At 51.9% G+C, this 11,274-nt stretch overlaps 1 protein-coding gene across 4 annotated transcripts; it reads right to left on the minus strand.

Annotated features, from left to right (window-relative positions):
• Window positions 1–134: 134 nt before the first annotated feature.
• On the minus strand, window positions 135–10,833 carry ART1 (ADP-ribosyltransferase 1). 4 transcript variants are annotated; one of them, XM_060159868.1, is made up of 5 exons: window positions 10,767–10,833; window positions 4,436–4,562; window positions 3,402–4,164; window positions 2,265–2,306; window positions 135–789 (listed from the first exon to the last, which is right to left on the minus strand). In XM_060159868.1, the coding sequence occupies exons 2-5, from the start codon at window positions 4,496–4,498 to the stop codon at window positions 692–694; spliced, it is 966 nt and encodes a 321-aa protein (XP_060015851.1). In that variant the 5' UTR covers window positions 4,499–4,562; window positions 10,767–10,833; the 3' UTR covers window positions 135–691. The 4 variants fall into 4 exon arrangements, 2 of the variants coding, with proteins under 2 accessions (XP_060015851.1, XP_060015850.1); XM_060159867.1 differs by having other exon boundaries at window positions 3,387–4,164; XR_009542447.1 differs by adding an exon at window positions 9,529–9,640 and having other exon boundaries at window positions 682–789; window positions 2,265–4,164; window positions 10,767–10,829.
• Window positions 10,834–11,274: the final 441 nt, after the last annotated feature.

Consider the following 11,274-nt stretch of genomic DNA (forward strand, 5'->3'; position numbering starts at 1 on the left):
GGGACCTTAGGACTCATGCATCAGAGCAGAAATTACATCTTTGCTGACAAGAAAATGAGATCCAGTCTACCCTGTTCCCACACAGTGACATCCGGAGAGCTTGAAGGTGCCCAAGGTAGGGGCAGTACAGGAACCAGCATTCACAAGGTATTTATTTGTTCCTTTCTGACTTCCACACATCTTCTGGCACCACCTCTGTGCCTCGGACGCCGTCCCTGCCCTCATAAGCTCACAGTTGGACTTGGGAGACCATGGCCCTTTGGGAGCACAGAGGCAGGGCCCCTAACCCAGCAGGGTGGAGAGGCCAGAGAAGGCTTCCTGGAGGAGCGAATAGGAGCAGTCCAGGTGTACATGGGAAGCATTTGAGTAGTATCAGCAAATACCATGGCCAAGTACTGTTCTCCCCAATCGCCCCACCTCCAAACGACTTTAATCTTCTATCTCCAAGTGAGTGGTTACCTGTCCTGCAGTCCCCCCACCTCTATTCACCGTCTTACTCCTAGACCCCTGGATGAGGCCCAGTCCCTACATTTTCCTCTTCCCACTAGCAAGCCTGGCAGCTGCCAGAGAAAATCCCAGAGTTCCCTCCAGATGGAATTACCGCAGATCTTGGCCACGCTTAAAGCATACATGTGGCTGACAGCCTCATGTTGGGCAGAGGTGACGGCAGAGCTGTTCAGTGGCTGATGGATTAGAGGAGTCCTGGACTCTCTGGAAAGGCTTCTCCAACAAGGAACCAGAGCAGCAGTAGAAGGGACCAGACTGCAGACAGGGGGCCCTGACCCATGGCTGCAGGGAAAACAGAGGCACAGAGATTTAGGGGCAACGTGAGATACACAAAGAAACAAGATGAAAAGAGCAGAGTGAGCTGACTGATACACAAAATTAGGGAGGAAGGTGGAGATGAGACCAAGGAGAGCCCCAGTTCCCCTTCCAGAGGTCCTTAGGTCTGTCCCTCAGTCTCCTACTGACACAGCTGAGGCACTGCAGGGTAGGATGAAAAGGGTTAGAGATCTGAGTGGGATCTGGTGATGCAGGTCTTTGCTCCTCTGCTCAAACTCTGGTGGGAGAGTTGCTGGTGCACTGGGATGGGGAATGGGGAGGGGGGCGGGAATCCTAAACTCTCGCAGTGCTTGAAATTACATTATCAGACCTCAGAGAGGCCGAGTTGGCGTCTGGAGACCTGGCTGGTCTTGACTCTGCCACTAACTCACTCTCACCTGGAGCAAGTCACTTCTGTCTCCGAGTCTCACTTTACTATATAATGAGGATAATACTCCCTGTCCCACCTCCTTCCAGTAAATAGTTGTCCAGTAAGGATAAAATGAGATGGTATCTGAGGAGGTGGGGGCCAGCCTGGTACGGTGGTTCCAAGTTCAGCTCCAGGACCAGGCTGTTTGGACCGAACACTTTTCTAGTTCTGTGTGTGGGGCTGGTTGCATCATCTCTTTGTGCCTGCCTTCTCCCATCTGTGGAACAGGGGTGATGACATTACCTGCATCATTGGATCATGGTGAGGATTCACGGAACCCTGAGTGGTACTGTGTCATGGAGAAGGGTGGCTGGGGCTCCTTCCTATCTGCTGTTCTCAGAGCCCTGAGGGAGGAGGCGGGACCCGAGGGGGAGGAGGGGCTGTGATTTCTTCCCTGAGAATGGCCTGTTCCCGGCTAGAGAAGTGGTGGCTGAGGCAGGACCTGGCACAGCAGGTGTTCAAGGGAAGGGAAGAGTCATAGCCAAAGGGAACCTGGGGACCGTCTAGTCCGATATGCCTACTATGCAGATAGGGAAACTGAGGCCCAGAGAGGGATGTTTGGTCACAGAGAGAGTTAGGGCAGAGCCTGGGCTAGAGCCCAGGTCTCCAGAAGCCAAGACCTGACCTTGATCTTGGGAGGTGGTCTGAGAGAGCTCTGAAGGCAGTAACAGACCAAGGGCTCTGCGGCAGGAGGAGGAGAAGGCCCAGGAGGACTTTGTGGAGCGGCCCTTCCCTCCGTCGCCTCAGTGCAGCCTGGAGCTCTCTGGGCTCTGGTCAGTGGGCTCCTGGGAAGGCGGAGACGGCCCCAGGCTGGGTGGCCATCTCCCACATACACATTCAGTGGGGAGGGTTAGCAACCTCCCACAGCTGTCTGCTTAAGGGAGTCTACTTTTTTTGATGGAAAGGGGGTTGTTTTTATTTTACGGGGGATGTCCATCCAGGAGAGGGGCCCAGACCCAGGATAGCCAGCTCAGACCCCCAGCAGAGCCCCACAGATGCCCGCAGCCCTCACCTGAGTTATCCAGACGGCAGGGCCCTGACTTGCACTGCTTGTCTGTAGGGAAGAAACAGCAAAGAATCAAAGGCTCGGCAGCTCTCGGGATGGTAAGGGACTCCAGAGCCCCATGGTCCTGACTTGCTTTAGGAGAAGCTGGTGTGTTTTCTCCTGATTCTGCTTCCTTACAGTGGGACCTCCCTTGCCTGGGTTTGACTTGACCCATGACTAGCAGGGCCAGAAAGGCGCCAGCCCTTGAAGCCAGGGTCATCTGGGCACTCCTCCTGCCCCCCACCCCCCCGGCCTGTAACTTTGCCTCCATGCCACACCCACCTCTCCCTCTCCCATGTCTTGTCCCAGCCAAGGAGGGGCTAGTTTGTGTGTCTCCTTCACCTTCCATCAACTCGTGCACACTCGTGATGCTGTCCAAGGTGGTAACTGAAGCCACGCTGGACCTTATCCCTTGAGATGTGGTCCATGGGTCCAGCCAACAGCCTGCCTCTAACTATTGATATGAAAAGTGGGCCTCACAGGCCCCTGGGCATCCCTCAACGAGGACCAGCAGCCCGCAGCCCTTTCAGAGGTTAAGGACCTGGGCCCATCTTCATGATTACTCCTCTGGATGGTCCAGGGAGGGTGGACAGGAAAGCATCCGAGACCTGCCAGAGCCCAAGCTGGAATTTAGGGGTAATGCACCTGACTGCTGGCTCACCACCCCACCCCACCCCCGCCAGCACACATGACGGCACAGGGGTTCTGTTCAGTCAAATAAACACACTCCTCTCAGAAAACTGGGGTGAGCCGCTTACTCATTTCTGGCAGCAGCTTCCAGCTGGGAGGAAAGCCTGACACCAAGTCTCTTTGGCCCTCAGATGGCCAAAGACATCTGCGTTGGTCAGGAAACCCTCTTCAGTCTCCCCGCAGGCAAGTGGCCAGCTCTGGCTTAGACACCTCCAGGGTCGAGAAGCAAGCGTGCTACTTAAGAAGGTTATATCTCTCCTTGGACGGAAGGGGTGGAGGGGCTGGGGGACAGGACTCGGTCCTTCTCACTGTTTCTAATATCTCTGTATGTATCTTCTGAAAACGGGACGGGCAAGGCCACCTTCCGCCCAGCTGCTGGCTGGCACGTGCCCTGCTCACCTTTGATGTACTCACAGTTGTACATGCTGCGCTGGCCCAGGGCCCGGAGGTAGATGCGGGTGGGGCCCTGGGCCGGTCTGCTGGCATTGATCACCTGGAAGGTCTCGAAGGGAGGGATCAGCACCTCCTCCTCCCCAGGGAAAAAGGAGTAGCCCTTGATAGGGGCCCCGAGGCAGGTCCAGATGCCGAAGAAGGTGTCTTCCCCAAACTGCTGGGCTGCAACGTTCTGCAAGGATGCAGAGGCAAAGCCCCCCAGCCTGACGGTGGCCCCGGGCCCTGCTGGCCGGAAGCGTAGGCCCTGCACCCCTCGGAACACCTGGCGGCACTGGGGTGGACGCTGGCCCCTGCCCAGCAGCTGCAGGGCCTCAGTCAGCAGGAAGTGGAGTGTCTTGAAGGAGAAGTGGTGGAGGTAGTGGAGCCGGGAGCGGCCAGCCTCGCGCACGGCCGCGTTGAATTCTTTGTGCAGGGGGCTGTTAGCTGTGTAGGCCAGGAGGGCCACCCCATGCTCTTCTCGGAAGCCTGCGGGCGGGGACAGACGGGTAGGGCTGAGGCCCCACTTGGACCCCCAGGCCTGGCGCTCCTGCCACTGGCTGCTTGCCTGAGCCCAGACATCGGCGTACACTTTGTTGGCCTGGAACTCCGTGCGGTTGAGATCCGGGAGAGCCGCCGCCATGGCTGCGGCACAGCCAGCATACTGGTCGTCAAAGGAGGCCAGGGCCATGTCCAGGGGCATTTCTCGAGAGAAGAGGTCTCGTCGTGTGATGGGGTGGCTCTGGGCCTGAGGCAGGGGGAGCAGCAAGGACTGAGAGATTAGGCCCTGGGAGAACGGGAGCCCTGTTATCCAGCTTCCCCCTCCACTGAGCTGAGAAAGAGTAAGGGCCCCAGACACACCTGGAGGGGAAGGGGCTTGGGAACTACTAGCTACAGATCCCCGAGACCAGGCTCTGGGGCTGTCCGATCTCCAAGCTCTGAGCGATCTCCAAGCGAAGCATCCGGCAGACTTCAGAAGCCAGCAGCTAGGGGATGGGGTCAGTGGAGGATGACTGTACCTGAAGTGCTTCCATGAGGCCCATGGACACGAGCAGCAGAGACATCATGGCAGGGGTCTGCATGTTGGAGGTGACCTTGGGCAAGTTACTCTTTGGGTCTCAGTTTCCTCGTCTGGAAAATGGGAATCTGCACAGTTTAATAAATTGTGATGAATTGACACCTAGCCTGGGCCCCTTTGGGTGCTTGACACAGAGTCACAATGTAGAAACGGAGGCTCAGAAGCGAGAGGGGACCCTTCTTGCCGGAAGGAACATGGGAGACTTCCTGGAGGAGGTGACATGTGAACAGGGTCTTGTGGGACAAATAGGAGAATAAGGCTTCAGTCAGGGAAGGTAGGAGAGAAAAGATTGGAGTTGAGGGTGGGAAAGGAGTTTGGGACAGCAGGAATGGGAAGAGCAATGGTATTAGAGGTAGGGACTCGGAATGTAAAGAGTGAAAGACGTTCTGGCTAGTGTGGCAGTTGCAGTGTTGGAAAGCCTGGGGCCAGTCCTGAAGGAGCTTGACTGCCACAGTGAGAGGTCCAGGCTTCCCCTCAGGGGGACATGAGGCTGGAACAGGGCAGATCCAGGAGTGGTCAGCTGGTGGGGCCACAGCAGGACTCCAGGGTCAGGCTTAGAGCAGGGCTTGGGGATCCAGAGGGTCCTCCTCTGTCCCTGCAATCCTGCTGCCAACTGAACCCTCACCCTAAGCCCTCAGCTGATGCCAGGCAGGGACCCCCAGGTGGTGCGGGAAGAGGGGCTGGGTGGGGGAGAGTACAGAGGGTACTGCTTCCCCCAGGGAAGCCTCCTGCATCCTCTGGGTGGGCACGCTGAGGGCCCAAAGTGGCTCCAAGAAGGTGTCCCAGCTTTGGGTCAAGATTGGAACAGACAGTTTCTAAGTTGGTGCTGCTGCTTTTTTAATTTTATTACCGAGTAATGCATGCTTATTGTGTATGAATGAATCACAAAGCCCAAGTCCCCCTTTTCTTGCTTTCCCTCCATGTCCCCCTTCTCACTGTTACCCATGCCTGCTGTTTCCATGGTAATGTACCTTCAAGACCTTTTCTGATGCACACACAAGTAATATATTTAAATATACATACACACATAGTTTTCTGTATACAGCCTGTTTTGGGTTTTTTTATTGTCACTATTTTCAAAAAGAAAAAGGAAGTGTGCTTACACATACATGTTCTACAACCTTTTCCCAGGTAACAATGTACCATGGACTTCCTTCCATGTCACACATGCATATCTACCTTGTTCATTATGATGGCAGCATGGAATTTCATATATAGTTAATCCATAATTTATTTAACCATTTCCTTATTGAGGGACACTTAGGATTTTTTTCCTAATTTTTTGTTATTACACATGATATTGCAGTGAACATCCATGTATATAAATCTTTGTCCTCTTGTCTGCATATTTTTATAGGAAAGATATCAGGAAGATGATATTTAAAGGATCTGAATAGTATTCATTTAGATAGCCACTGCGCCACTGCCAGGTTGCCATCCAAAAGGTCCCACTTCACCCTCCCACCAACAATGGACAAAAGTGTCCTTTTCTCCATGTCTTTGCCAACACTGGGCATTATTAATCTCTCTTAATTTTCATTTAACTGGTGGTACAAATGGTATCTAGTTTTTAATTTACATCTCTGGTCACTTAACAGGATCAATCATAACTGTAACTTTTTTTTTTTTTTTTTTTGGCTGCGATGCATGGCAGGTGGCATCTCAGTGCCCCAGCCTGGGATCGAACCTGGGCCCTCGGCAGTGAAAGCTGGAGTCCTAACCACTGGATTGCCAGGAAATCCCCATAATTTTAATTTTTTTAAGTTTTAACTTAATAAAAGGTAGTACATTTTCATTATTCAAAATTTATAGTCCACGAAGCATGCAGTGAAACGTCTTTCTCTCACTGATCCCCCAGCCCCAACCTGCTCTCCCCAGAGCTAACCAATGTTCCCATTTCCTGTATATCCTTCCAGAGATACTCTAGACGCATACCAGCAACTTCTCGGGTATTTCTCTTTTCCTTCTTTTATACAGACTGTAATACAGTTAGTGGTTTTTTATCTTTAGAAGTCTGATGAAACCTGAAACTGCTCCTCAGAAAATGGATATATGCACCTTCACACAGACGTTACACAAATTTCAGGGTGGTTATGCATCTGCCCCAGTCTCACTCAGGTTAAGCATCCTTGCTCCCGAATCTACTCTGGCTTCTGGTGGGGCCTAAGTTTTGATAGTTCAGTGACCCTAAGATGCTGGGATGTTATGTGGCTATGATTTTGTGAGTCTCCAAATCTAAGATCCTCTAATTGCCAGTATACAGTTTAAATTGAGGTGTGAGTTTCTCTGGGCAATGGAGTTAGCATCCAGCAGAGTTTATCAAATTCAACATGTCCCAAACTGAACTTATCTTCCCTCCCTCAAAACCTGCTTACTCATTTATTCAGAAAATTCTTGAGCATCTGTAATGTGTCAGGCACTGAGGATAAAATTATGAACAGAAACAACAAAATCCACATCCCTGCTTCTTTAAGCTCTTTTAAGGTGGAGATGGAGTTGGAGTGAGGAATTTCAAGTAGCATGTTACAAGACCCCAAAGAGCCTGATGGAAACACATTTGTACAAGGAGTGGGTTTAAGTGAGGGGCTGACCAGAGGAGATTCGGAGCAGGTAGAATTAAAAATGGCATCACAGGGCTTCCCTGGTGGTGCAATGGTTGAGAGTCAGCCTGCCAATGCAGGGGACACGGGTTTGTGCCCCGGTCCGGGAAGATCCCACATGCCGCGGAGCGGCTGGGCCCGTGAGCCATGGCCGCTGAGCCTGTGCGTCCGGAGCCTGCGCTCCGCAACGGGAGAGGCCACAACAGTGAGAGGCCCGCGTACTGCAAAAAAAAAAAAAAAAAAAAAGGCATCACAGTGGGGTGTAAACCTGAGATACCGCTCCCTAATTCCAGGATAGAATGCTAATGGGCAGAGAATTCAGCAGCAAAAACTACTTGAACTCTTGTGGTCTCTTGGAATCCACCAGAAAAGCCTGAGCTTCTATAATCTTCTCTTTGTGGAGAAATTAGTCCATGGGTTCAAGTGGGGCTTTCCTCTCTCTGTACCCCCATGAGGGGAATACATGACCCCAAACTGGTGCTCTAATGCCCTGGCCATTGTGATTGGCTCACGGATGGACACATAACCCAAGCAAGACTACTCAGAGTCTTTCCTGAGATTTGATAGATGGGTGTTGTGTAAAAGAGAGTGTGCCAGACACTGTTGATTCCCCAGCCCGTATCCCCTCAGCTCATCTTGAAGTTCAACACAGGTGCAATGGATAGTCCTCAAGCATCTGACAGCTTCCCACCCTTAGTGTTCTGTATATTTCTGTGTCCAAGGCTTTCTCCATCACCCTGGGAGCTTGCTCAGGGCAACCCCAAAGTGCAGGAGATTTAATGTTCCCAAGGACAGCTGTCACCCAGTGAGGGTAGTCAGATTCTCTATTCCACAGAGGGTCCCCGATGGGACATAGTTGACCACAGTGGTCGCACAATTTTTGCGGGGGAGCTTTTCTCTCTTCTTCAACTCACTTTGCCACTGCTTCACTGGTACTCCCTGGGATCACCTTTCAGATAAGCTGACTACACCCAATCCTTGTCTCGGGGTCGGCTTTTGGGGGAACCCAAACCAAGAGAGAAGGTCTTCTCTTTGGGTCAGAAACCATCAGAACATGGCCCAGAACTGTTCCTTCAGCCTGGACCCAGTGGAGCAGACCTGGGCCCAGCCCACAACAGGGAGGTGCCCAGCTGAGGCAGACTGGCAGCCTGAAGCAGAGCTGCCCATCCAAGCTCACTTTAGCCAACCTACAGTCAACGTGAAGACCCAGGAGTATGAGAATAAATGTTTGCATGCCACTGAGATTTTGTGGCACACAGCAAAATGGTCATGCAGTGAAAACATGAGGCAAACTATGTCTGTCACTGCCTCTCCACTATCCTGTTTCTGTCCCCGTCTCTGCCCTGCAGAAACACAGCAATAAAAGGTACCAGAGGCTTGTGATAGGGCAGGAGAACTGTGAAGTCAGACATTGAATCATGTGGCCAGACTAAGGTATTGGCAGTGAAGGTGGACACAGCATTACTAGGTAGAATTTACTAGACTTGGTGTCTGATGGGATTTAGGGGATGAGACGGGAAATCAAGGCTCACAACTCTGGTTCCCATGCTCGGGGTTGGAAATACAGAGGAGAAGCAGAGGAAACTTTAAAAGCTCATCCCAGCACATAGTAGGTGCTCAGTTAAAAAAATGTATTGAATAAATGATCAGGTTAGGAGGGGAACTGGTGAGTTCAGTTTGGCACATGTGGACACTCTAGGGGCAGACATCCAAGATGGAGCAGAATGGACAATAAAAGACATTTGAGAGTCATAGGTGTATTGAGGTCAGGGAAGAGATAAGGTCCCCAGGGAAAGAGGCAGGGAGGGTTGAGGAAAAAAGAGAGCAGCTTGAAGCCAAGTCACAGGCAGAGCAAGACACTTCCTTGGGTTTCTAGAGACTCTTCACTTCTGGCCTTTGGGTCCCGTTAGATACCCTGGGATCCTTGTGATTAATTCCTCTTTGGGCTTCATCCAGCTCAGGGTGGTTCCCGTGAACTTGCCAACAGAAGAGTCTCGCGTAATCTACCATCCTTATTATTCATCCAGTCACCCAAGATGGTTACTTGGGTTTCCATTCATTCAGCCATTCATCAAACACTAGATTAGTTGTCAACTAGTGCTGGGCACAGTATGGGTCCAACCTTGATGCTCCTTCCCTTTCCCCATCCCCACGTGCCCTGCCATGGCTCAGGTCAGCCCCTGCCTTCTCCCTGATCTCCCTACCTCCGCTGTCACCCCTGCTAATCCACACTGCTGCTGCTCCGCGGAGTAGGGAGAACAATGTTTCTAAAGCACAGTTGGTCATGTTCCTTACCTGCTTGAAAACCCTCTGTGGCAAACCTGACTGGAAGAAATATCTCAAAATGCAGAGATGACAATTATGAGGCAAGGGATGAGAAGGCATCCAGAAAGGAAAAAAAAAAAAAAAAGCAAGAGATCAAAACAAAACTTACCTCCTTACCCTCAGGACAGAATCCAACCTCCAGGCACTGGCATTTGAAGTGCTCTGTGACCTTGCCTGCCATAACCTCTTCAGCCTCGTGCCCCACCACCCCTGCTTGACTTCTACAGTACAGAGCGAAGTTCCAGGTGAGGCGCTGCTGCTTCCCTCCATGTGCTGGGGATGCCCTTTTCCAACCCACTCTTCACGGCTTCACTCAGGAGCCACCTCCTCCAGGAAGCCCTCTGGCTTCCTAAATCACCCTGTGCTTTCCCCTGTCACTGTCCTAATCGTACTGTGCTGCCCTTCAATGTCTGCCTCCCCGCTGGCCTGTGAATTCCCTAAGGGCAGGGACCAGGTATGACCCATTCTGTGTCCCCAGAGCTCAGCCCAAGGCCAGGCACAAGTGAGCCCTCCTGGAATGTTTGCTGCAAGTCTGAGAGGCTTTCTGGGTGCAGCCAACAATGTAGAGCACTGCAGAACAGGTGCATTGGTGACTTAGTGACCAGTTTTGCAGGGAATGGTGTGGAGGCCAAAGTGGTGGGGAGGGCCTGGGAGGCCAGGAAGTGGAGGCACTGGGCAACTCCTTTTCCTATCCCAGCTGCCCTTCTGTCCTTCCTCTCATCCTGCTCAGGGCACTTCTTGTCAGTTTCCCCTCATCCAGACCCTTGATGAACATTCCCTACTGGGGATGTGACTCCAAATCCCTCCCTAGAAATCCCCAAATTTCCCAATGGCCTCAAACCTCCCTAGGTATCCCAAACCTCTCCATCAGAGGTGCAATGGTCTGAATATTTGTGTCTCCCCAAAATTCATATGTTGAAACCCTAATGCCTGATGTGATGGTATTAGAAGGGGGGGGCTTTGGGAGATAATTAGTTCATTAGTTCATGAACCCTCATGACTGGGATTGCTGTTCTTATAAAAGACACCCCACGGACTTCCCTAGCACCTTCTACCATGTGAGAACACAGTGGGAAGGTACTGGCTATGAATCAGGAAAAGGGCCCTCATCTGACCAGGCTGGCATGCTGATCTCAGACTTTCAGCCTCCAGAACTATGAGAAATGTTTGTTTGTTGTTGATAAGTCTGTGGTATTTTGTTATAGCGGTCTAAACAGACTAAGATATAAAGTTCCCAGAAACTCTTCCAATGATTCCTGCGACTCTCCCATTAATACCTCAAATTTCCCCTTTAAAAAAAACCGCTTTTCATTCCCAGTGCCCAGGAACAAGTGGTGTGCCCCTTACCTAGACTTTCTCCGGGATGGGGAAGCTGGTACTGGTCTCCAGCGATGGCCACCAGGGGAGGGGAAGGGCAGATTTCTCTTTTATACCGTCAGTCCCCCACCCCTTGTACCTCTCCCACACAGCTGCTCAGAAATGTGACACTCCCCCATCTATTTCTGGACTAGCCTCTGCCCAGTCTGCTCTGGGCCAGAGCATGTCCCATGAAAAGGGAACCCCTGAAGCCAGAGGGAAATCAAGGATCCAGGCTAGAACAGCTGCCTCCCCACTGGGTTTGGTCCAGCATTCAGCACCCCTGGCCTCAGGGAGTATCTCCTTATTTTTCCTTTCATGTGAGCATGGAGACTCACCTAAGGTGCAAGGCGAGATTCCCAAAAAGCCTGGGTCCCAACTCTAGCACTCCTTGGCCATGTGATCTTGGAGGACTTTCTGCTTCACTCAAGACCCCTGTTCAGTGACTAGGTTTGACTCCATCTCTTGGGGTCTTTCTTGGGGTTCCAGGTCTCGGGAT

Source organism: Lagenorhynchus albirostris, chromosome 9 (assembly GCF_949774975.1).
Source record: "Lagenorhynchus albirostris chromosome 9, mLagAlb1.1, whole genome shotgun sequence".
Lineage (NCBI taxonomy): Eukaryota > Metazoa > Chordata > Mammalia > Artiodactyla > Delphinidae > Lagenorhynchus > Lagenorhynchus albirostris.

What these genes read in the sequence shown, in the direction of transcription:
- ART1 (XM_060159867.1), bottom strand. Translation starts at nt 4,498, where the DNA reads ATGCAGACCCCTGCCATGATGTCTCTGCTGCTCGTGTCCATGGGCCTC. An exon ending in CAACTGTGAGTACATCAAAG is followed by an intron (nt 2,307 to 3,386) that starts GTGAGCAGGGCA and finishes TCTTCCCTACAG; the next exon opens with ACAAGCAGTGCAAGTCAGGG. An exon ending in CTGCCGTCTGGATAACTCAG is followed by an intron (nt 790 to 2,264) that starts GTGAGGGCTGCG and finishes TTTTCCCTGCAG; the next exon opens with CCATGGGTCAGGGCCCCCTG.